Source organism: Anser brachyrhynchus, assembly GCF_964034855.1.
Source record: "Anser brachyrhynchus genome assembly, chromosome: 11".
Classification (NCBI taxonomy): domain Eukaryota; kingdom Metazoa; phylum Chordata; class Aves; order Anseriformes; family Anatidae; genus Anser; species Anser brachyrhynchus.
Genome location: NC_137706.1, coordinates 11,272,748 through 11,298,274, shown reverse-complemented (window position 1 = coordinate 11,298,274; position 25,527 = coordinate 11,272,748). Strand labels below are relative to the sequence as shown.

Sequence of the window (25,527 nt, the reverse complement as noted above, 5' to 3'; positions counted from 1 at the left end):
GCAGCGCTCTTATAGGCGGCGGCGGGCGCGGAGCCCTATGTAAATGCCGGCGCCGCCCGCCCCGCCGCACAGCCCGCAGCACCGCCAACACGGTGAGTGCCGCGGCTCGGGGACCGCGGCCACGCGTGTCCCGCCCGCGTGGGGGCCGCGGGGGTGATGGGGGGGGGGTCGGGGACCTTGGGGGGTCGCGGCTGCGCCTGGCCCCGCCTGCGTGGGGGGCTGTGGATGGGTTCCACGCGTGGCCCCGCCTGCGTGGGGGCTGTGGATCGGTTCCACGCGTGTCCCCTTCCACGCGGGGGTGATGGGGGTCGGAGCTGTACGTGTTGCTGTTTGGTTGGGGGGCCACTGGGGTCAGCACCATGCGTGTCCCCACCGAGCGTGGGGTGCGTGGGGTAATGGGGCCAGAGCCACGAGTGTCCCCGACTGGGTAGGAGGTGCCAGGGGATCGCTTCCACGTGTCTTCCCCGTTGGTGTGGAGTCAGGGGGATGGGGGCCACGCTTGTCCCCCCGCGTGGGGGAGCAGGAGCTAGGGCTGCGCATGTTGCTGCCTGCCGAGGCGTGGCGCGGGTTGAGCTGTGCGCGTGTTGTTGCCCGGTGGGGGGGCAGGGGGTTGTGCTACTCCTCTCCTCTGACACGGGGGTCAAAGTGTGATGGGGCCATACATGTCCTTGGCTGTGTGGCGTATGGAAGGGGCTGGGCCATATGTTTCTCACCTGTGTGAGGTATGGGGTGAGATAAGGCCTTATGTCGCCACCTCCATGGGAGCTGGGCAGCCAGGCCACTGGTGTCCCTACCTGTTTATTAGGGGACAGGGTGAGATGGGGTACATGTCCCCATCTACACAGGAGACCTAGGGGCCAGGGCTACTGGTGTCCCTGCCTGCTTGGCGTATGCACTTGTACAGGGTACTAGGAGGTTGGGACCACCCGTGTCCCTGCCTGCGTGGAGAACTGGGGGGGCTGTGTGACAGCAGAGTAGTATGGGGTCATACATGTCCCCCTCCTGCAGGGTGCGATGGAGCCCTGCATATCCCTGCCTGTCAGGGTTTGGAGCCATAGGACAAGGTGGGCTGAGGACATGAGATTTGGGCTATGCAGGTAGGACCCCCCTGGGACTTATGTCCCACCAGAGGAGGGAGTCCCTGCTGTGCTCTGTGGTGACCTGAGGTGGACAAGCTGGAGACGCTGCGGGCCCCTGTGTCATCACTATCCAGAGTGTGTGCCCAGGTTTGGGTTTTTGTGGACAACATCCAAGGCTGGAGAGATGCAGTCTGTTCTCAAACCCCAGGGCTGGCTGGCTGGTGGGGGAAGGTGGCGGTCCCCCAGCCTGTCCCACCAAGACTGGGGTGGGGGGGAGAAAAAAAAGCTGTGACTAACAGGGGCCATAAGGACAAGGCTCCAAGCTTCTCAGATGCCTTGAGTCTGCTTTACCTGTATGGTCACCCTCAACTCAGCCACAGCACTGCCACTCCTCCGGTATGCTGACGGGGTTCACAGTCCCAGCTGACACATGCCTCTGGGGAGAGCTCAGGAGATGTTTGAAAGATGAAGCCTTAACTCTGGGGGAGCCAAATCTGCTGAGATCAGTTAAGCTGGAGGTTCTGGCTCTGGGGGAAGCCACATGCATGCACCCTCTGCAGCAGGGTTTCAACATACTCAGGGATGTGAAAAAAAACAGGTTTAAGATAGGGCACAGGTTTGCTCTCTAATGGGAAAAGACAGGGCTTGGGAAGCTGGTACTTCCTTCCACTAGGTGCAGATGGAGGGAGTGACTTTCCCAAGGTGGCACAGGAATCTGTGGAACAGCAAAGCCTGGAGGGCTCATCAGACCTTACAAACTTATTGGTAAACTTGATAAGACTATCGAGCTAATCCAAGCTTGCAAAACTTTCAATTGGCAAGCTGCACCATGGGCTTCCAAGGTCAGCCACATTTCGTTATGTCAGGGAAGCTCCTGGGTGGATTGGCAGGTTTGGAGGCAGATCTGAGGGCAGGAGGCTCTTTCTGGAGAAGCCAGGTGATGGGTCCTCAAAACATGGAGAACACACTGGAGAGAGTGAAGGTGGAGCTCTCAGCTGCAGCATGGCAAAGCATCCTGTAGGACAGCTGAGTGCTGCTCATGGGATGCCTGTCTTCCTTGGGCATGGGGCCCCAAGCTCAGATGTGCGTCTTCCCCTTCTTGAGAGTGTCCTATAAAGATTCATGTTACTCAGTCTTGCCTTTGAGGAAGTTCCCAGCAATGGCTGGAGAAAGTCTGATAGGGGAGATGTAGTGTCATGCCTGCACAGTCCAAATACTGCCATGAAGAGGTGCTCCTGGAAAAGGGAAATGGCTCTTGAAGTTTGGCTGGGAGAGACACGCCGCAGATATGCCAAATATGTCATGGGAAGACTTAAAGGTAATGGAAAGATATGGAAGAGAAGTTCAAGGTGGGTAGAAAAGAATCTATATTTCAGGAGTCTATAGTCCAACCTACTGCTCGGAGCAACAACACCACTGTCACTGTATCATGCTGGCCACAGCTTGTTCTACCCAAGGCTGGAAGATCTCCAAGGACTCCACAGTGTGTGAGACTGACCAGGCAATAAATGGGTTTTCAGTGCCAGTCCACTGACAGATGAGAAATGTGTGAGCACTGGCATGTTGCCTCTTGACTTGAATCAAGAGTAATTCTCACAGCTGAGGAAATGGGAGGTTTGCTCAGTGACAGAGGGGATTTTCAAAATTACTTTCTTCTGGAGCCCTGCAAGAAGAAGTAAGGGGAAGGAGAACAGGTGCTGTGCTGTGACTATGGTGATGTAGTTTGAGTCTTGGCTTCACCCCACATTTCCTGAGTGACTTTGGTAAATCTTCACCTTCACGTCTCAGCTGTAGATGAGGGTTTCAGCTCTGTACACTGCAGATCAGCGGGAGATAAGTCCAGCTGTGTCTTTGGGGTCTCCCTTTCCTACAGCCTGGGAGGTCATGCGGACTTCTGCGCACAAGGAAATCACAGGTGCTGCTGGTTGCTCAGGTTGTCTCCAGACATGCAGCCCTTTGCGTTGATTTCAGCAGGGAAGAGGAAATATCTCTGGTACAAAAGTCCTGTGTGGTGATGGTGGCTGGGCTCTGCCACTCCTGGCAGAGGTCCCAAGCATCATGGCAGTTCACCCATTGGACAGACTTTTGAGTTTCGTCTGTGGTTCCCACCAGCTGCACAACCCAAATCTCACATCCTGAAGACCAGCCCAGCAGAGGGCCGTAGGGTGGAAGAGCTGTGGGGCCCCTTTCACAATGGGGTACTTCAGGAGGGCAGGGACAGCACTGTGTGCCTGGGGCCACCCTCTGATGACATCCTTAGCAGCTCCGAGGCTTGCTGCAGCCCCCAGCGCAGCACAGACCTGCTGTTAGCCCTGGGGCACAGCTGAGGGACTGTGCCTGAGCCGTTTGCCAGGTGCATGCTGCAGAGGAGCTGCAGGATAACCCAAGCACCACACAGCCACCCTGGCACATTGTGCTGCTGTGAAACTGCAGGGTTTGCTGGCGAGAAAGAGCCACCTCAGGGCATGCGGCTCTTTGCGGGCGTCCCACAAAGGTTTCCCATAGAGCCAGGTGTGGGCTGGACACCGCACTGCTATGCGCATGGAGGTGAGAACAGAACTGAAAAAGCAATCAGTGCTGAGGTATTTCAACAGTGGTTTAATTTTAAAATCCATGTTATGAAAAGATAATAGAGCGGTTTGTAAGAACATTCTGTGACTTGTAGAGAGAAGGTGAGCTGTTGTGAAGGAGGAGGAACAGGGAAATGTTACTCATTGAGAAACACCTCCTTTTCTAATGTAAAAGGCCAAAAGTACAGAAATCTTTGATGGAAGTGGGTTAACATGGTTCATATGATATACTCACAGCCTGGCAATGAACGTCCAGTTTTACAAATGCAACAAACTGTGAGCACAAATGATAGCATTTAAATCTCAAACCACTTCATTTCTGAAGTGGATAAGGTACTTAGTTACCTGTATGCTGTAATTTGCACCACTGGTAATTATCAGTGATAAATCCCCATTGCGATTCCCAGGTAATCAAAAATAAAACCTACAGAACTACTGGCAATGTGTAAGCCTTCCTGAAACCAGTGTTTCTTAAGGTTTGATTAAAACAATGACAAAAAGAAGCTAAAAGGATGCTTTGTGACAGAGCAATGTAGGAAGAAGAGATGTTTGACACAGAGAAACCTGTGCATCTCCGCATTTCTTGTCAATGCAGCTCATCCAACATGATGTTAGCCTTTGGATATGCCTCTACAGTTCTGCTACTTAGCCATAGTGTTGGAACAAGTGGGCAAAGACCATGTTTAGTTGAAAGCCCTATCCTGGAGTTAAATCCATGTTTAGCATTTCTGTGCATGGAAAGCCAGTGGCAGCTTTATAGCATTTGTGGCTGAAAAATGTAACCTTTGCTTTTTATGGCCGGGAATCTCTCTGTTCTGTTATGTGTTGGCTGGGGATCTGAAGGTTCATGTCCCACTGATGACATTTGCTCTGGATTCAGGATCTTTGTGGAAAGTAAGATGGTAAAACATCATGAGAATGGCTGGTCTTGAGTCAGTGGTGTTGGACACTTGTTTGGAGATAACCCAAGGATGACCAAGAGATCCTTACTGCAGTATTCGCACATTTGGGGGCACCTGGCTGCATGCTGAGGGTGTTCCCATCATGTTCACAGCTGGATTTTGTTTGGATGGGACAATGTGCGTGCAGAGAAACTGCCAGTTTAAACGTGTCTGTTTCTGTAAGGAAGAGCATACTTCTCTTAACTGAGCTGGCAGGGCTTAACATCTTCCTGCCGTAGATGATGAATCGTGAACCCACATCTGAAGCTACCCCGAGGCAGGGGTGCTGGTCCTGCCTCATCAGAAAGGCCATCTCAGGCCAGATGGTGCCTCCTGACAGAGCTTTCCCAGGGTGATGGGCTCCCATATGGCCCCTGCCACCATCCCGCAGCCTGAATCGGGCGATGCTGCTGATGGGTGGCAGCGGAGGTTTCACTGGAAAGTAGGAACCACAAGAGGGAGCTGACGTCGTGGTCTGTCGATGTTCCCAGACTGTTGGAACAGCCCCGCTCCAGCTCGCTCCTTGTCCTCTTTATTTGCAGGTTGTTTCTTCCAGGATCCAGTGGCCAATGCAGCCCACAGAGATGTTGTGTTTGACTGTGGTTCTACTGGTGACCTGGACCTTGGGGGGTAAGGACAGTTCCTGGGAAGGGGGTCCAAGAGTAGATCCTGGATCCAAAGTAGTTTCATCGGGTATCATATTAGAGGTGGGGATGATTCTGTTTGTGTGAAAAGATAAGAAAACTTTGATAAGAAAACTGACCAAAATCCTGACTGTGTGGATCCTGCAGTCTGGGAGACTCCCCTAGCGTGTTTTGTGTGTGTACACAGCTTGTAACCAGGAAATGGAGCTTCTTCCTAGCGTTATAATGGAATAAATGAAAATTAACAGAAAGGAAACAAGGCAAATAGTTATTGACAAAGGTTTGCTCTTAAAATACAATGCAAATAGAAGAGCATAACCTCAGTGTCAAGGCTTTCACTTGACTCACGTAGGTAATGTGGGGGTGAGAAGTCAGGGAATACCTCTGACACAGAGGAGAAAATGAAGATCCTTCGGGAGTAGACTGGTGGGAGCCAGAAACCTTACGCACTGATTTGGGAACAACGGGATCACAAGCATGAATTTCTTATCTTAGACATTCCTTATCCCTCAAAAGAAGGAAATTCTCAAAATACCTGTTTGGACAGAAGGTTTCAGAAAGAATATGGGAAAATAGTACAATATAGTTCTGTAATGGAGATACTCTTTTCATGCGTGTTTTGCGCTGCTCACCAGATGGATCTGGTCTTTTCCAGGTGCCCAGGAAAACATCTTCTGGGAGGTCCAGCGCTATGATGGCTGGTACAACAACCTGCTGCACCACAGCCGTGGCTCGGTGGGTGAGTGCCAGGTGGGGATGGGAGTGGAGGGGTGGGGAGAGCTGGCACTTTGACATCCGGACCGAGAGAGAAACCCTTTCCCACTTGAGCCCAAACCCAGGAGGTGACCAGGTAATTCCTGTCGCTCGTGGTAGATCCCTAGATGCGCCTGACAGCCCTGTTAGAGCAGCCCGAGGGGGCCAAGCAGCCCAGCTTTAGTGCTGTGGCTGCGTCACTCTTCCCGTCTGCACAGGCACCATCTGCGGGCTGTGCTGGGGCTGGATTATGCCAGAGTAGAGCCATTGTGGGCCAGTTCAAAATATCTGAGGTAGGGTGGACACAGCTGTTCCCAGCAGGCATTTCAGTGATGGTCAGGGATCCCAGAGACAGGAAAAGGCTTCATGAGCCAAAACCAGCATTCTGTTTGAGCAGCATTCGACACCAAGTCAGAGACAGACAAGTTCACCGTCCAGGCATTGTGCAGACTATTCTTGTGACATGAAAGCCCATCAGGGAGTTCCAGTGGGTCCTGACAAACAAGATTTCTCTTTACCAGAGCACACAGGTCAACCCTTAATATTTCAAAACAAACCTAAACCCGAAACTAAGTCAGTAAATTCAGGATTTCCCCCAGTTTTAGGGATCCCCTTCAATGGAGATGCCCACCACACAGAGTCTTTTGAAATGAAGAGTCTTTTGAAAGTCTTTTTGAAGAGTCTTTTGAAACGAATTTGCTCATCAGTGAGAAACGAGCCCCCACCTCCCAGCTTTTCAGTTATGGGTCAAGCAGCGGGTGCCAAATCAGGGTGCTCTTCTCCCTCATTTCTGCACTTCTGTGGCTGTTACTGCTCCCGTTTCCTACAATGTTGGCAATTGCCATGTTTACACACGATTGTATAATAAATACTGGCAGCTCAACAGCACTCCAGTTACCACCTGGAGCGCACCACTGAGCTCCCCAGGTGCCCAGAAAGCAAAGGGGATGCAGAGGGAGAGGAGAAGGACAACCAGAAAGTAACATGCCCACAAAGGATCCCTCATTTTAAGAGGACTGATCCCTGTGCTGTAAGAAGTTTGGGGAGTTGGTATCAGCACCAAAACTTGCATGTCCTTGGCCACTATAAGTGCCTCCAGTCTCTTTTATACCTTCACACACACTGGTGCACCCTGCTGCTACCATGGCTCCATGTGTCGTGTGCCGCTGGCCCCACACCATGTTGCTCTGGTGCCTCAGGTGCCCGGCTTCTGCGTCTCCTGCCGGCCAACTATGCGGATGGTGTCTACCAGGCTCTGCAGGAGCCCCATGTGCCCAACGCTCGCCAGCTCAGCAACGTGGTGGCACGGGGACCCTCTGGACTGCCCTCCAGGAGGAACACAACCGTGCTGGCCGTCTTCTTCGGTAAGAGCTGGGGGCTGCCAACAGGAGGAAGACGTAGGTTTCCTATGCCCCAGACTGCACATCAGAGCAGTCCTCACACCTACTGCTTCAGAGCAGACCCACACCCAAAAGATAAAGCCTTGCATATTGCCAACCACAGTGCTGTCCAGCATGAATTTTGGTGACCTTTGACAGTTGCCCCAAATGCTGATATTTGTCATTTGGAAACTTCCACGTTTGTTTTAGCGGTAGAGTTATCTCATTGCAAAACATCCAACAGACTTGATAAGAGCCACACAGTGAGTGATTGCTGGGCAGAATTGCTACAAGTCAGAGCAGTTTCTGCTGTTGCTCTGGAGGTTGGAGGGGTCTTTGGTCACTGGGAAATACTGTTGGCTCATTGAGGAAACAGGCTGAATTTCTCAAAGATGTGGAGCACAAAGTTCTTACACGTCCCCAGATGCCCCAAGATGGGCCACTAAAGGGCAGAAGACTGTTGTACAGTACCATTGAACTTCTCCCTGGAGGCAGATATGCCTGTCCCACTAAGCCTTAAGTTTGCCAACAGCAACAGTAGCCACTGAGCTCAACATCAGCAGCAACCGTTGGTGTTGAAGGCCACCAGCATGGAAGAGCTCAGGGAAGTAATGGCTGAGCCTTATTCCTGGAGAAATGGTGGCCTACAGATGGTCCAGCTGCTGAACCACTGACTGAATTTATCCACCCTGGTCCCTGGATGATCCTTCCCTGCTCATGGTGTCTGGCTAGGAGCACCAGGAGCACCATCTGCTCCAGGTGCCAGTGACCATCCTCCCAACAGCTGCTCCTGCTTGGCTCTCTGGCAGGTTTCCATGTTCTCTCGGACATCCTGGGGACAGAGAAACCTGGCTGTCCCGCTGAGTTCCTGAACATCCACATCCCGTCCGGGGACCTCGTGTTTGACCCTGCAGGAACTGGCGACATGGTCCTGCCCTTTCAGCGCATCCACTGGGCGCTGGAGACGGGGCAGAGCCCCAACAGCCCCCGAGAGCAGGTAGGAGATTGCATCTCCTTTACTCTTCCCCTTTTGGCTAAATTCCTCTTCACCAGATGTTTGGAATTATAGAAGCTGAGATAGCATTTCCAAAGAAAAGGAGAGCACTGCTGTTTCTTTAAAAAGATAATTCTCTCTAGTGTTTGAACTGATTACAGATGAACCCAAAGCACAGCCTCCCAAGGTATTGCTTTGCATGGAGCAACAGCTGTTGTTGCTCAAGATCAGAGCTTTTTTGGGGAAGGGGGAGAAAAAAGGAAAGATACTCTAGATCTGCTATGACACTTATTTTAATCTTATTTTAATGCACATTTGAGTATCTGGCATGGTTTAGCAAGAGCAGAAGAGAAAATGTAAAGGAACAGTTCACAGTCTTCCTGGGCTGCCAGAGTTTTTATTGCTTCAATCAAAATGATCAAAGATAAGTCCGTTGGTACTGGATAAGAAACTGGTGAAACAAGTGATAGCCAGGACCTTTTTATGGCACGTGTAAAGAACTTCAGTAACAGATTTTTACATTTGTACCACTCTAGAAGATCAGTAATTAAGACATACATACTAGGCAACTCTGTTCTTTAAAAATGTATCACGAAACTGAGTTGGTACTGTCATAAAGTTGTAAAGCCTCTTGATTTCCACGTCACCATACTTTGCTGTGCCGAGGTTGGATGTGTTCCAAAGTCAAATGTGCTGTTTCTTTTAAATCTGGGAAGTTTCCCAGCCAAAATTGCTGAAGCAAAACCACTCTGCCCCAAACCTTTCACATGACAAAGCGTGATGAGACCAGATTAGCAGGTCACATTTTCAGCAGTATTTCGAACCTTAGAAAAGTGAAAACTCCAGCATGCTTTCAAAAGAAAAATGATGTTTTCAAGGAAATATTTGGCAGAGGAGATACTTCAACATGCTGCTAGGGTGGTAGGACTGCCGGCTGCGAGGACAGGAATCCCCAGAGGGCACAACCCCAATGTTTCCAGTATCCCCAGAAATGAATTTAGCCCCTTTCCAGCCCTGCCTTGCCTACGTTAGGGATTCACTGACATCCAGTTCTGGGTACAGCCAAAAATAATCAGGGAAAATATATATGTCTATATATATACATATATAGATTATTTATATTATTTACTATTATATAATATAAAAGTACATATATGTGTACTTTTGAAAACCCTGTGATAGTCTTTTCCTGTACTTGTCACTAACTCCTAGTTAGTCCATCAGGTTGCACAGAGGTTGGCTGTGTTTGTACTTTCACCCTGATAGCTTGCCCTAAAAAGAGGGGATGGGGTGGCTTGCAAGACCAGACGGGTCGGGATGGGACTTTTCAGATGTTTTGCACCTTTTGACGCTTGTTCTCTAGACCAACGAGGTGACAGGCTGGCTGGATGGCAGCTCCATCTATGGCCCCTCGCACTCCTGGAGCGATGCCCTGCGGAGCTTCTCGGAGGGACAGCTGGCATCAGGGCCCGACGGGCGCTTCCCCAAGGAGACGGATGGGAGGGTCCCCATGTGGAAAGCTCTGGATCCATCCACCGGACTGGGTGGTCCTCATGGGATCTACGGTAAGGGGCAACCTGCAGCCTCCCTGGTGGTTTTCTCACGTTTGCCCCAGCCGAGTGACTCAGTGGAGGCTTTCCCCATCTCGGGGTGGGATGAGTCAAGGAAGGGGTCACCCAGTGCTGCCTTGCAGCATCCTCCCCCTCATCTTGGCAGGGAGCCATGGCCGTTAATGAGCATGGCCAGGGCAATGCCTGAAGGTGACCCAAGTATGGGGCGGGGGGTACGGGAGCCCCGTGGGACAGAAGGCAGCATCCTAGCCCGAGGGGGAGGAAGATGCATGTCTGGCAAAGATGTGCTGGGAACTGGAGGTGCTGTGTCCCCAGAAGGCATTGAGTCATTTTCCAGCGTGTGCGTGGAGGCTGGCGGGTGCTCGTGCCTTGGATCCGAAGCAATCTCCTCTTGGGAAAGAGGATGAAGATGATAAAAACCGGCTCAGCTTGCTTTGAATTCCTTATCTGCCTGACCTTCGGTCAGTGCTTGGGGCTTGTGCTGCCTCTTGCTTGCTCAGGTTGCTCACTTCCCCAGCGAGAAATGGTGAGGGGAAAAGGGCATGGGGCTGGGAGCCTCTCAAACCATGGGCATGGAAAACCCCTGGATGGGGAGCAGGAGGTGAAGGCAGGAGTTGCCCAAGTCTCCACCCATGGCTGTGTCTCCTTCTGATGTCCCCGGTGGCTCTTGCAGACCTGGGGAACGCCTGGGGGAATGAGAACCGCTTCCTGCAGGCCGAGAGCATCGCTTGGTTTCGGTACCACAACCACCTGGCCGCGGAGCTGGCCCAGGCGCACCCCAGCTGGTCCGATGAGGACATCTTCCAGCACACTCGCAAGAGGGTCATCGCCACTTTCCAGGTAAGGGATGTGACCCCACGGTCCCCAGCATTCTCCCTGGTCACGTTCCTGACCTGGCTCCCTGTGCCCTAGAGCATCGTGCTGTACGAGTGGCTGCCAGCGCTGCTGGGGAGAGCTGTCCCGGAGTACACAGGTGAGAGTCACAGCAGCAGTGGGAACAAGGGGTGTGTAGGGACTGGGGGAGCTTGGGGTCAGGGCTTGGTCCCCTTTCCCTCCGTCCTGGGTGCTGGATCCAGCCACTGCTGCCACCCTGCAGGTTACCAGCAGCACATGGACCCCAGCCTTTCGCCGGAGTTCGTGGCGGCAGCGGGGCTTTTTCTGGCCACCATGGTGCCGCCGGGTGTCTACAAGAGGTAGGAGCATCTCAGCTGGGCAGTGGGAGCATGATGCCAGGGGAGGGGATGCCTGAGATTGGGGTCAGGGCTGGGGATGGTCCCTGCCCGGCCCCAGCTTGGGAACATCCCTGGCCAGGGGCTATGTGTCCAGCCCTTCTCTGCTGTCTCAGGGACCCCAGCTGCCAGTTCCAGAATGTGTCCAGCCCTGGTGGCCCCTTCCCAGCGATGCGGCTCTGCAACAGCTACTGGAGCAGAGAGGTACGGAGAGGGGAGTGACAACATGCGGTAGAAGCTCCATTTCTCCCCAGATTGTCTTTTCATTGGGAAGATCCCTCTGAAGAGTCATTTCCCACAAAGAGAAGGGACCATCAGTCCTTCAGCTGACGAGGTCAGGGATGTGAGGACAAAATCTCTCTGCATGGTGCAGAAACAAAACAGTTACTGCTGAGAAGTGCTGGTCTGAAGAGCAGCTCTACCTCCTATCCCCTGCTTTGGGGTTATTTTCCAGCTTGGTCCAGGTTGGGTCCCTCTTGGCTCCATGGCTGGTGGTGGTGGATCCAGCTGTGTCCCCAGGCTCTTCAGGACATATGTGCCATGGCCAGGAAAGTCCAGTGGTCACTTGGGTCTGTGGTGGATGTGCCCTGCTTGGGCAGTCTGTACTAAAGCTGGCAGAATGACCGGGGGGCTTCATTCAGTGCTTTACATTATGGAGGACCACACAGGGGGCTGAAAGGGAAACTGGGCACAGAGTGTGATGGCCAAACACAGAGTGTGAGAACCTCCTCATCCAGACATCCCCAGATACCTTCTTTAGCCACAGTGGCCTTAAGACCTCAAGGTTGAGGTGACATAGAGGAGATGAGCCTGGAAGACCCACGGGTCCCCCTTTGCCTGGAGCCTGTACCACTTTGGGCACTGGTTCAAGGGTGTGGGGCAGCCCCACATCCTTTATCTTGTCCTTGTCTTCCCCTCTCCCCTCAGAGCACTGGGATGCAGCAGGCAGAAGATGTGGATGGCCTCCTGCTGGGGATGAGCTCACAGATTGCTGAGCGGGAGGACAACATTTTGGTGGAAGATCTCCAAGGTCTGCACTCCTCTACACCTCAGCTGGTGCATTTTTTGAGGGGGGGAACCCTCTCTCCTGGGGCCATGTGGGGGACAAAGAGGGGCGGCAGGTCCCATCCCCACTGCTGTCAGCACCCAACCACTTGCTCCAACCAGCTTCAACCCTGTTAATGGAGGGGCAGAGAAGCCACAGGGCATGCGAAAGCATGTCCCTGGGGCCATCCTCACAAGGGCATGGAGGTGATCTCTATGTTCTTCAAGGCCTGTGGCAGAGCGACAAGGCCAGCTAGGCATCCAGAACAGTTGGGGTTGCCATTTCACTTTACCTTACCATCACGGTGGTTTTGGTTCAACCTGCAGATTACTGGTACGGGCCTCTGAAGTACTCCCGCACTGACTTCATGGCCAGCTGGCTGCAGCGCGGGCGCGACCTTGGCCTGCCCACCTATAACCAAGCCCGGGAGCGGTTTGGTTTGCAGCCTCTCCAGAACTGGATGGACCTTGCCCCACACCTGGAGCAAGAGGTAACAGGAAACTGGCCCGGCATGGAAACCGTGCATGTCGGGGCATCTTGGGGCAGTCCAAGCGGTAGCTGGCCTCTCCAGCAGCGTGTGGAAAGGGACATCAGTGCGCATCCTGCTCCAACTTCTGTGCCCATGGGGCTGCTGCACTGGGGTAGCCATGCAGTTACATGGTAGGAATAAATCTGTCGTGCCCAGGTGCTGAGCTCCTGTGCTGCTGTGTGCTCTGCTCCTCCTGGGGCGGATGTTTAGTTGCTCATGTCCAAGCTATGAGCTCAAGGCTGCATGGGGCTGAGCAATCTCCCAGCCCACAGACATGATGGCTGGCAAGTGCATTTTCCTTGCTCCTTCTGAGGCTTGCCAGGACTTTCTGAAGCCCTGACAAAATCCCCTCTGCTCACATGTGTGTGATCTGGGTTTCTGGCCAGGTCCTGAAGAACGTTGCTGACCTGTATGCCAACAACACAGCCAGGCTGGAGATGCTCCCCGGAGGCATGCTGGAGGCTGATAGCCCCCTCTTCAGTGCTATCATCCTGGACCAGTTTGTGCGCCTGCGCGATGGCGACAGGTTCTGGTTTGAAAACACCAAGAATGGGTAAATGCCTCTTCTCCATCGGGTGGGCAGAGCAGGCTGCCCACTGCTCTACCAACTCCCGCGAGACAGCTGCTGGGGCTGGAGGAGAAACCAGCCTCCAGCTCCCTCGGTTCCTAATGCAGCATGGGGAGCAAACCCCAGCTCCCCAGGTCTCTGGGCTGAGCTGCGGCACCCCGGGGCCATGCTTGGCTCCGCCACTGTTTCCCCAGGCTCTTCACAGCGGCAGAAGCCAGGGACATCCGTAACACCACATTCCGTGACGTCCTGGCTGCAGTCACCTCTGCAAACCTTGCAGACTTCCAGAGCAACGTGTTCGTCTGGAGGGAGGGTGAGTGCTGCCTGCCATGGCAGGGCAAGGGGGCAAACGGCACCAGGCTGCAATGCGTGACAGCGAGGAGCATGCAAAACGCACGAGTTGCTTGTAAGCAAGGCAGGCAGCGCTGCTGTTGAAAGTGGGCTGAAGTCCAGGCATCTGCATTGCACGAGTCCTGGAAGGATCCCCAGGTACAAAAGATGCAACGATGCCCCGGGAGGTTGTGCTGAGGTTAAGGCTTGGCCTCTGGCTACCCCGTGCTGTGTCATGCTCCTCACTGACGTGTCCTTTTTCTGCTTTCATATACATGCACACACAGGTCTGCAGGTTAAACGTGAGCAACCTGAAACACAATGAAGTTCTGTAGATGACTTAAGCCTTGCGTACCGTAACTGTGTAACTCTGCCTCCTTCTGCCCTTCATCGGCTGCCTGGGGTTGGTTAACTGGGGCTGCTGGGAGGGCTGGCAAGGCTTTCCTGGAACTGTGGTTGCAACAACACCGTGAACTGCACCAGCCAGATTTCAGCCCGCTGAGGGCTCAGGGCTTGCGTTCCTGTGCAGTTTTGAGTTCCCATCAGGCTAGAAGCAGCCTTAAAGCCCCAAGTCCCGCACTTATGCGGTCCATCACCTGGGTTACCTCCTGTGCCATCCTTGCAATGAGGTTTTCTCTCCCCACTGAGACCCAGAGACTCCTGGCACTATCCACAGCCTGTCTTTTCCTCTTGGGATTCGGCCACGCCTTTTCCATGTACTGAGAGCCTTTTATCTAGCACACATTCCAGCCCTTGCAAGGCGTTTTGGTCCCTTGGCAGTGCACCAGGAGGACTCCCTGGATTTGCAGCACCCAGCTGGCAGCCCAGACAAGCAGAGGCCCTGAGCCCCAGCTTGCCATGGCCCAAGGTGCTTTTTAGTCATTGGAGAGGTGATGGTGCTGAGCTCCACAGAGCCCAGTTCTGCATGCGGTTTGGTGTGACATGCGAAGGTTCAGCCTGAAAACAAGGCTTGTCTCCTAAAGATCTCGAGCAGCCCCATTTGCAGGGTTTCCTGGGTCACTTGGCAATGAACCTCACCAGCACCTCAGTCGCAGAGGTTCCAGGAGACAATGGAGGTGAGAAGGGTAAAAGCGCTGTGACACTCACTGCCTGTCTCCCCCCATGCAGGGGACCCGTGCCCCCAGCCCCAGCAGCTGACATCTCAACTCCTGGCCAACTGCACGCCCATGACTGTCCTGGACTACTTTGAAGGCAGTGGCGCAGGCTTTGGGATCATCATCGTTGTCCTCTTCTGCCTGCCTTTAGGTTTGCCTCCCCATTTCTTTACCCATCTCCTCTTCTACTGGAGAAAGGGGCTGAGTGGCCGTGGGACCCTGCCCACCTTTATCATACAAGTGATGCTGCCAAAGCAGGAAGGAGCTTTGGGGCATCTCATGCCTCCTCCTCCCGTGTGTCCTCAGTGAGCCTGTTTGTTGCCTGGATCGTTGCCGTTCTCCGCAAGAGGGATTTCAAGAAACTGGAGAAGAAGAAGGCCAGCGTGCGGCGGGAGGTGGCCAGCGAGGCGATACATGGTGAGGTGGCATTGTCGATCCCGTGGTGGTGCCTGGTGATGTTCCTGAAGTCAGGGCACATATCCAAGCATCACAGCTATTTGGCTTGGAGCTTATAGCTAAACTGGATATATTCCAACCCAAGCCATCCTCTGACCCAGATTGCTCCTTACCTGAAGGAAATCCATGTAGGCAATTGCACTAGTAGCTACAGAACAGGCACTGTATCTCTTTGCTCTGGACACTGGAAAAATCTTGCCTCCCTGCTCCATGAGCTGTACGTGAGCTCCATGCCCATGCACTTGAGGTCTGTGTTTGGGAGATCATCATTTTAACATGAGTCTGGTCTCCTGGCAGATGCTCAGCCAGCAGTTAGAGAATAAATAAAACTGAGAACTGCTAGTCTGAATTTTCAGAAATCGGATGGGAGAGCTTACCCCTGACACAGCTAAGACTTGTGCACACTTGTACCGTTGCACCAGCGATGGCACAGTTATTGCAGCAAAGGCAGGCTGTGCGGTAGCAACCCAGGTGGCCCCCTGACTGTTTTCTGTGCCGTGTCTGTAGTGCGCAGCACTGGCAGGGAAGGAATGAAGGGTTGCCAGCCCTAGGTCGCAAGCTGAATGCAATTTCTCACAAGCCACATTGGCGCGAAGGAGGTGCTGGGACGAACAGAAGCGCAGGTGCACCTTTTCGACTGCGTGCTGTGCTCTGTCCCCTCAGCCATGGAGTGGCACGGTCCCAAGACAGACAGCTCTCCTGTCTACATTCAGCTCCAAGCTGACAAAGTGCTCAAAGTGCTGGATGGGAGAGGGTCGGTGTTGCGGAGCATCAGCCTGAAAGCCCATGGAAAGGTGGAGGTGATCCTCTCCAGCAACAAAGGGAACAAAGCTCTGCTGCTGAAGAGCCCCAAGGAGTATGACCTGGTGAGTACCATGACGCCTGGAGAGAGCCTCCTCTGGACCGTCCACCATCCTCTGCTGCTGCTCATGGCACCATTCAGACCTTGGCTCTGGGATCCCAGGGCAGGGTAGGTCCCTGAAGGGTGGTTGTGGCCTCCTGAGAACCACCAGGTCCAGCTCATACCATGGAGTGTCCACGGTGGTGAACAGCAGCAGATGTTTGTACCAAGCTGGGGGAAGACACCTTCCTTCAGACTTTAGCAAACTGGGTCTTGGGTGATACCCGTGGACACAGAAATGGCATGCAGGGGGTGGATTTGGTAGGGGAGGTCAGGCCAGCTTGGAAACAGACACTAAAATCTGCTGAGGAGAGCATGGGCTTTTAGCTGGTTGGGTGCAATGTCCAGCCCCAGCCTGGCTGAGCCTCTGCCACTCACAGCATTTGGTGGGGCCTCATGCAGGTGCTGCTTTTCAACGAGGAGGCAGATAGGAGCAACTTCATGGGGAAGCTACGAGAATACTTGAGAAAGAGCTGCCTTGATCTGCTTGTGTCTGAGATGAAGGAGCAGAGCCTGCTGAAACGGGCAGTCACCCAGGAGCAGAGGAAACAAATTCTGGAGACTTTCTTTAGGCACCTGTTTGCTCAGGTATGTTTGGGTGTGGCAGGCTCTGATGCACGGAGGAAGGTATTTCTGTATTGACTGAGCAATGAATGTTGCTGCTGTTGGGCTCCGTAAGAGCTGGTAAGCCATGCACAAGGAAGCTGCCAACACTTTCAGGACCAAGGGACCTTTTCCCTTGTAGAAAACAAAGGGATTTCTGCTGTGGTGATACAGATGGTTAAAGTTGCAAAGAGACTTTTGGGTGATTCAGCCATGGTCTCTGTTATGGTCAGTGATGTTTAGTGTAAAAGTTGTATTGTGCAGGAGAAATACAGGACTTCCCCGTGGTATCTGCCATGAATTCTGTGCCAAGAGAGCCACTGGTCTTTGTGCAATAGGTTTTCCATGTGAGCACCAACCTGCTGCTCTGCCAGCACTCATGAGGTTTGTTTTGTGGGACATAACTTGTAGGTGCTGGACATCGACAAATCCGATGCTGGAGAGCTCAACTTTGAGTCTTCACAGAAGGCAAAGGAGTCTCTGACATGTGAGCTGAGCAGGGCTGAGTTCGCCGAGGCCCTTGGGCTCAAAGCCCACTCCATGTTTGTGGACTCCATGTTCTCCTTGGCGGACAAGGATGGCAATGGCTACATCTCCTTCAGGGAGTTCCTGGACATCTTGGTGGTCTTCATGAAAGGTGGGAACTGGTGGGGGTTAGTGTCTTCATCTGTTGCCCTGAGCCCCGTTTCTAGGCTGTGGCAATGCCACCAGCAGAGTGAAGGACAAGATCCATCCAGCAGGTCAATCTGTAGGCACTTCTACAGGTTACAATTCCCTTCAAGGGGCAGTGACAATGTAATGATGTTTTCTGTGAGGCTGTTCATGAGGGGAGCTGTCTCAGAGCAGCGATTTGCTGATCAGTGACCTTCCATGTGCAACTCTGCCCTACCTCGAGAATGTATCATGCAGCTATCCTTGACCGCTGATAACAGCCATATCTGATATCAATTCTCATCCTCCCTAATGACCACTGGAAAGACAGATTCATAGGTGGAGGTGGTGAATGCCAGATTCAATCACAGCAGCTCCCAGAATAATTCTTTGCTATGCAAAAGCGCATTCTGAGTTTGCAAAATAATGCCCAACAAACAATGTGTATTTACCCAACTTTTCACCTTGCACTTGAGAAAGTCAAGCAGAAGGGCAGCACAGGGCTCTGAAAGCAAATTCAGCTGCCATTCAGACTGATCAGCAGTGTGGTTTCAGACTGTTTAGAGCTGTGTGGCGTCACTGATGCTGGTCCAGACTCTCGAAGACATGTCTGAAAGCACCTTTGTTGGTGAAACTAGGATCTTGTTGTTACTTTACCTCTCTCCCTTGCCACCAGGGTCCTCAGAGGAGAAGTCCAAGGTGATGTTCAGGATGTATGACATTGATGAGAACGGGTTCCTCTCCAAGGAGGAGTTTCTGAGGATGCTCAGGTACTTCTCTTCAGCCCGCTAGACATTTTCACAATGTCTGAAGTTACAGGTGTCTTCACAAGCAACTTCTGTGCCTCAGACCCCAAGGAAGTTACACGAGAGCCCCTGGGCTCAACACTGACAGCCAGAAGCCCATTTCTCCCGTGAAACTTGTCTGGGGCTCTGCCCTGTGTTATTTCAAGGACTCAAGCTATGGTCCTCTGAAGTTCTCATCTCTCCTCCTTGCTCCAGGTCCTTCATTGAGATCTCCAACAACTGCCTGTCAAGGGAGCAAGCAGAGCAGGTGACCGAGTCCATGTTCCAGGCCTCAGGGTTTCAGGACAGGGATGAACTGACGTGGGAGGATTTCCACTACATGCTACGGGACCACGACAGCGAGCTTCGTTTCACCCAGCTCTGCATCAAAGGTCAGTGGGAAATGGGCAGGAGCTCTGGGTCGCCCCAGGGCCAGCAGCATCTGTACATAACTCCCCAATCTTGTCCTATCGGTCTTTCCAATCCCAGTTCTCCGTGGGGCAGTAAGCGGGCATGGGCTGTCACTCCTCGCATGACACATTTTGCTCTGTGCAGAGCCTCTCCCCAATGTAGCCCTGCCCAGCAGAGGTGCCAACAATTTGTCCACCACATCATCCCACTGTAAATGGCTGTTTTGTCCTTTTGGCTCCTGAAAGGTGTCCCCGAGGTATTCAAGAAAAACCTACACAACCGTGTCTCCTTCATAAAGAAAGAGCCCAGAGGGTAAGCGCTCTTACTCGTGCCGCTGCTATTTCTTCTCCTCTTTCTGCCCTTTTGCACATCCATCCTTCACCAGAGCTTCTCCAGCAAACGCTCCTCCCAGGCCTTTGCACCCCCCAGTGCTGGGGATGGGGGGCCACCATGTGGGGACATGGCTGTGAGCACGCCACCACTGCGGGGCTGTTGCCCTCTGCCCTCCCGTGGCTCCTGCAGAGCCCCCGCTGCATCTCCTGCATGGCTGGGGTGTCTCGGAGCGGCGGTGGGAGTCCGGCCTCGCTTGTCAGAGGGACAGCGGGTTGTCTTGGAGTGAATCCACCCCGTGTGCTGGGCAGTTAGGGTTCACACCAGCAGGACACCTTGGCAGCTGAGCCTGAGATGGAAAGTGTCCATGGGGTGGTAGTAGGGAAAATTTTGGCGAGGCCAGGCTGGCTGCTGGCTGACCGACGGCCCTTTGTGCACGGACAGCTTTAGGTGAGACATACCCCTCTTTCTGGCAGAACCGTCTCAGACGGGGAGAAAGACCCAAACCTGGACACAGTGGCCCACTACAAGGATCGAGAAGGGCAAGAGCTGAGGAAGAGACCAGGCAGAAAGTGAGTATGCTCCTCTCCTCCTCGGGTTTCTTGCATCTGTTCACACCATAGGTCAAGTGGCAGGGCTGCAGGGAGGGGGTGCCAGACCATCACTGCAGGGGATGCTCCAGCCCCAGCAGGCACATCAAGCCCTTGCTGAGCACCTACTGTGGGGGCAGCAAAGGGCTGGCTGCTTTCCTGCTGTAGCTGGAGAGGTGTTGGTGTCTCTCTGATGACAAAAACAAATAATAACGAAGTGGTCAGCTCTGGAGAACATGACTAGTTTTTGGGGTGTATGTCTTACCCATGGAGAGGGACATCTCATAGCAAGTCCTGCCTTCACTCCTCTGCCCCTCGAGACTCTGCTTATTCACATGTGGGCTGTCTGCAAGATCTGCAGGAGAGGCTCCTGTCCTCACCACTGTGTCACTGCCAAATACTTCCACAAGGAAGCAGTTCAATGGCTGTTTTTCATGGCCAGAAGTAATACGTTCTTTACAATAACCTGGTTTGCCTTAACAGTTCCAAGAACCTTACCTGACCCTGGGATATTTTTGAAGGTTTAAATATTACAACGAGAATCATCTTTTATGGTTCTTATCTGTGGTTTCATTTGTGAGTCACTACCTGATGATTTGTTATGATCTTTCACGTAGACCAACTGATGGCCTGAGATCATCTGCTGGTACCGTGTGTTGCAGGTCACTGCAGTGGCTGCCGTGCAGAGGTGGTTGTGGTGCTGCAGAGGGAGGAAGATGCATTAATCTGGACCCTGCAGCCTTTGGTTGAACCTCAAAATGACACCAGTCTTCCCGTTTTTGCCAGGGCAAATCAGTACCAGCTGCATTTGTACACCGAAGCACAACGGAAGAAGTACCAGCGAAACAAAGTTCAGCAGAAGATCCAGGAGTTCAAGCGTTTCATTGAGAATTACCGGCGCCACATCGTCTGCGTGGTCCTGTTCTCTGCCATCACCGCCGGCTTGTTCGTGGAGAGGGCATACTGTGAGTGTCCCCCCAGCCCCAGACGCTCCTTTGGAGGAGCTGCTCGCTGCGTGGGGCACGCCGGGGTGCGAAAGGTCCGGGCACAGCTTTGAACAACAGCATTGGTCTTCCTCTGGGATAACCAAAGAATTACTGGGGTCAGAAGGGACCATTGGGGGTCCAGTTTCAAAGCTGAACCAGGCTGCTATCTAGAGAGGGCTTCAGGAGCTGTTAGGTCGGAGAGCTCACTGCCTTGCCAGGCCTGTGCCAGTGTTTGGTCATCTTCCCTGTGAAGTGTTTTTATTTTACGTCTAACTTGAATTTCCTTCTGTGACAGTCATGTTGTTGCCTCTCATCCTTTCACTGTGCAGCCCTGAAAAGGAGCATGGCTCTTTCCCCTCTGTAACACCCACTAAGTGGTGGCATACAGCAATGTGCTCACTGCCCCATCTTCTCCAGCCTGACCAAGCCCATTTCCCTCACCCTCTGCCCTGTGGGACATGCCCCAGCTCCCACCCATCCTGGTGGCCTCTGCTGGGCTTGTTCCCATTCACTGATGCCTCTCTTGTATTGGAGTGCCCAACTCCGGACACGATATCAAGCCGCAGAATCTCAGTGCCCTACAGAGGAGACCACTCACCTCCTTTCTCCAAGGAGACCCTGTCACCCAGTAGCAGCATGTCTGGGCCTGACGCAGCGTATCGTGCCTCTGGTCCCACACAGCCCCATCCAGATGACATTTTCTTGGTGGAGCCACACAAGTGGCTGTCCCCTTGGTGCAGGAAGGGGCATGGTCCTCACCACCAGGCACGTGACGTGTACTCTGCTCTCTTCCCCCCAGACTACGCCTTTGCATCCCCCAGCACTGGAATTGCGCAGACCACCTTTGTCGGGATCATCATCTCCCGAGGATCAGCTGCCTGCATCTCCTTCATGTACTCCTACATCCTGCTCACCATGTGCCGCAACCTCATCACCACCCTGCGGGAGACATTCCTCAATCACTACATCCCCTTTGATGCCGCCGTGGATTTCCACCGCTGGATTGCCATGGCAGCCCTGATTTTCTCAGGTGGGTGAGACGCTGGCAGCAGGAACAGGAGGACATCATGGCACAGCAGGACCAGGTAGGAGCTTGAAGACTCTTGTGGAGCATGGAGATACGCAGGCCCCGGAAAAGAGGAGGAATCACCATGTCCCTGGCACAACAGCAGGGTTGCCAGATCTCCACCCACTGCAGCGGTGATGCTTTTCTCTCATGGTTTCTGTCTCTTACAGTGCTCCACACTGCGGGTCACATAGTGAACGTCTACATCTTCTCAGTCATGCCTCTCAGCGTCTTGTCCTGCCTCTTCTCCAGTGTCTTTATGAATGACGGGTAGGTGAAGTTTAAAGTAGAGCATGTTAAGCGTAGATGGGAGTGAAAGTGGAAGCCAGGAGTTTGGTTTCTCCCAGGTCTGCCGACTCCATGGTGCAATTTCTTGTCCCCCCCTAGGTCACAGCTCCCTCAGAAGTATTACTGGTGGGTCTTCCAGACCATTCCAGGTGAGGATGGCAGGCAGTCCTCTGCCCTGCTCCAGGGGAGCCCCGTGGGGCATCCCAGATCCCCACCAGCACCTCCCAACCCCTTTCACAGGCATGACAGGCGTGCTGCTGCTCATCATTCTGGCCATCATGTATGTGTTCGCCACCCACCACTTCCGACGCGTCAGCTTCCAGGCCTTCTGGATCACCCACCATCTCTACGTGCTGCTCTACGTCCTGGTAAAACCTATGGGATGGGGAGGGACAGAGGGAGGGGCAGCGTCAATGTACCACAAGCCCGTGGGAGCTCCCAAGGGACCCAAGGGCCCCAGTCCTAGCACCCCACTGCTCCTGAGCTGCCACCGAACCAGCAAAGGCTGTGCCAAGCCCTGTGCTGATGAGGGCTGCCCCCTGCCCTTGCCCAGGTCATCATCCACGGCAGCTACGCTCTGGTCCAGCAGCCCCGCTTCCACATCTACTTCATCATCCCAGCTCTCATCTACGGTGCAGACAAGCTGCTCAGCCTGAGCAGGAAGAAAGTGGAGATCAATGTGGTGAAAGCCGAGCTCCTGCCCTCAGGTACTGCATCCCTCTGGCCGCACAGTGCCAGGTCAGCCCAGGCCCTTTACAAGAGCGTGGAGGCTGCAGGGGTTGGAGGAACCACAGCTCCCCCAAGGGTGGGGGTCTGTGGGGTGCCCCATAGCAGCAGTCCCCAACCCGGTGGCATGCAGGTGACTCTGGCCCCGGAAATTCGCTTGCTGATTGTCCTGCAGGCTGGTGGCTTGGATTGGCACCTCCAAGAGGCAGCCACGTCCCACTACACGATCCCCTGATGCTTTCGCAGCATGCCTGCATGGCAAGGGTCTCTTCTGCATCTCCCAGAGTTAGGGAAACTGAGGCACAGAGCTCAGGCCATCACACCCAAGCCCAGCACAGCCTCTCCAGCATCCTGAGCACTGTGCCTGGCTCCACCGTTTGTCCTCAAGCTCTGTCCCAGCCATCATTAGGACTGCTCTAGCGCCCTGTCTTTCCTTGAGCCTTTCCTCCACTCAACATCTCCACCTTAACGACAGAGGTAACGAAGTCCCTGTCCCCCCTCCAGGCGTCACCCACCTGCGGTTCCAGCGGCCGCAGGACTTTGACTACAAGTCCGGGCAGTGGGTGCGCATCGCCTGCATGGCCCTGGGCACCACCGAGTACCACCCCTTCACCCTGACCTCGGCGCCCCATGAGGACACTTTGAGCCTGCACATCCGTGCCGTGGGGCCCTGGACCACCCGCCTGCGGGAGCTCTATGCCCCGGAGAGCCTGGCTCTCCTCGGCAAGCTGCCCAAGGTGAGGCATCTCTCTGGGGATGGGAACACCCAAGCCAAGGGCATTTCGGTGCCCGTTTGTGCCTGGGCCAAAACACTTCTCTAGCCCTGAAGGTGACCGATCCCTGGGCAAGCAGAGGAGGGAGATGCTCTGCTGATGGCTGGCTCCTTTCTAGCTCTATCTGGACGGGCCCTTCGGGGAGGGCCACCAGGAGTGGCACAAGTTTGAGGTGTCTGTGTTGGTGGGAGGAGGCATTGGGGTGACGCCCTTCGCGTCCATCCTCAAGGACCTGGTCTTCAAGTCATCCATCAACTCCAAGCTGATGTGTAAGAAGGTAAGGGGAAGCATCTGGAGGGCAAGAGCCCTCCTGAGATAAAATCCCCCGTTACCCAGCTGAGAAGAGCCCCATGGATCTATGGAGGGCTCCCAGCCCTATACAGAGCCTCATCGCTCTCTTCCGCAGATCTATTTCATCTGGGTGACACGCACGCAGCGGCAGTTCGAGTGGCTGGCGGACATCATCCGCGAGGTGGAGGAGGCAGACAAGAACGAGCTGGTCTCCGTGCACATCTACATCACGCAGCTGGCTGAGAAGTTTGACCTGCGCACCACCATGCTGGTGAGCCCCGTGCCAGGACCACCCGTGGGGAGGCTGCCAGGCCGTACTGGGCCACCTGACGTGCGCTGATCTCTCTTTCAGTACATCTGCGAGCGGCACTTCCAGAAGGTGCTGAACAAGAGCCTGTTCACGGGGCTGCGCTCCATCACCCATTTCGGGCGCCCGCCATTCGTACCCTTCTTCGACTCGCTGCAGGAGGTGCACCCCGAGGTTAGTGCCACCAATGTGCTTGGGGCAGGAGGGGGACACGCACCTGCAAGTGTGGAGGACACTCATGGCACCACTCCCAGCCTTTCCCCAAGGTCCTTGGAAACCTCAGTGACACCTGCACTGAAAGGAGGGCAGAAGGGCCATAAACCCTGCTTTCCCTCCAGTGCTGGGATGAGCCGTGAGGGTCAACAATGCCCCACCACAGCCATATGTGCCCCTCCAGTGCCTGTAGCTGGCAGAGGCCCCAGGGCTCCAAACCTGAGGTCCCCATCCTTCCCCCATGCCCCTGTAACTCCCCAGGGAGGTGACAACCTCCCCAAGAGCCTCCTCAGGCTGGTGTCCGTGCCTGAAGCTGCTGGAGGGCACGCGGCCAGAGCAGGCTGACCCCTTTGGCTGCCCTCCTCCCCCAGGTGCACAAGATCGGGGTGTTCAGCTGTGGTCCACCTGGAATGACGAAGAGCGTGGAGAAGGCTTGTCAGCAGCTGAACAAGAAGGACCAGGCCTACTTTTCACATCACTACGAGAATTTCTAACCCTACCCCCGTTTTACTCCCGTGGGCTGCAGTTGCCATGGGAAATGTGTGTTTGACCCCCAGCACCCATGCAGCGAGGCTTCGGGTGGTTGTGGTCCCAGGCTCCCACCTGCTGCCAACCCTGGAAGAAACCCACCCATGACCATGAGCAGCCTGGCACACACAGGAGCTGCGACACGGTGCTCGGTGCACTGGCAGAACACTGCCTTCCTGGCATCGCCCCACTGAGTCCCACGTGCTGGCGGCTTGTGTGTCTCAGTGCAGGAAACCCAGAATTCGGTTCAAGCCCAGATTCGCAACCTTGATCCTGCAAGCCGGAGGCCGTGCTCTGTGGGGTCACGGGGGAATGGCTCTGAACAACTTCAGGAAAGGGGCTTGGTGCCTGCACAACTCCAATTCACAGCACTCTGCCCACAGACCTGGGCAGGGGGCACACACATGGGGTGAGGAGGCAGTGAGCTAGCTCCCCACCGCCCTTCTCCTGCAAACGGGCTCAGCTTCGCTACTGTACGTGCTCATCAGTGCTCTGAGCCTTCCCTGGGTTTGCTTAGGGCCTTAGCAGTGTTTGTGTTGGCTTCTTTCAGCAGCATCCCCATCCCTTTGATCAGGGATCATTTTTGCTTGTTTAACTAATGCCTGGCTATGCATCGCTGGGCTGCTGCTCTCACGGGCTGTGATTGAGCAATAGGATTTTATCTTTGCTTAAATAAAGTTGACTGAAGTTTTAAATCACTTTCTGGGTCCTGTGTTGGGTCTCAGTCACCTGCAGACTTGCAATACTTACAGCATCATGTTGGCCTTGCTCCCATTACAGAGCATTTGCACCATCCCACTGGGAAACACATTGAACAGAAGCAAGTTTCCCCTCCACTGGTAATACAGAAGGGCTGGGGGTGGGAGGGATAAGGG

General features: G+C 54.0%; 1 protein-coding gene across 1 annotated transcript; it reads left to right on the top strand.

Moving 5' to 3' along the window:
• The first annotated feature begins 40 nt into the window (after positions 1–40).
• DUOX2 (dual oxidase 2) lies at positions 41–25,350 on the top strand. The gene is made up of 34 exons (XM_080607149.1): positions 41–92; positions 5,133–5,220; positions 5,890–5,973; positions 7,187–7,351; positions 8,176–8,363; positions 9,724–9,925; positions 10,605–10,771; positions 10,844–10,904; positions 11,028–11,124; positions 11,277–11,364; positions 12,088–12,190; positions 12,532–12,695; positions 13,121–13,287; positions 13,497–13,615; positions 14,761–14,898; positions 15,054–15,164; positions 15,867–16,069; positions 16,507–16,692; positions 17,119–17,344; positions 18,035–18,128; positions 18,360–18,535; positions 18,800–18,866; positions 19,361–19,456; positions 20,261–20,439; positions 21,260–21,490; positions 21,697–21,796; positions 21,914–21,963; positions 22,055–22,182; positions 22,368–22,521; positions 23,045–23,277; positions 23,432–23,590; positions 23,720–23,875; positions 23,957–24,085; positions 24,496–25,350. Exons 2-34 carry the CDS (start codon positions 5,160–5,162, stop codon positions 24,616–24,618), a joined length of 4,605 nt encoding a protein of 1,534 aa, XP_080463275.1. The 5' UTR covers positions 41–92; positions 5,133–5,159; the 3' UTR covers positions 24,619–25,350.
• Positions 25,351–25,527: the final 177 nt, after the last annotated feature.

Bases quoted from the DNA above. Each gene is read 5' to 3' on its own strand.
- DUOX2 (XM_080607149.1), top strand. From the start codon at position 5,160: ATGCAGCCCACAGAGATGTTGTGTTTGACTGTGGTTCTACTGGTGACC. The intron at 10,772-10,843 runs GTAAGGGATGTG...CCTGTGCCCTAG, and splicing joins GGGTCATCGCCACTTTCCAG to AGCATCGTGCTGTACGAGTG. The intron at 18,129-18,359 runs GTACTTCTCTTC...TCCTTGCTCCAG, and splicing joins GAGTTTCTGAGGATGCTCAG to GTCCTTCATTGAGATCTCCA.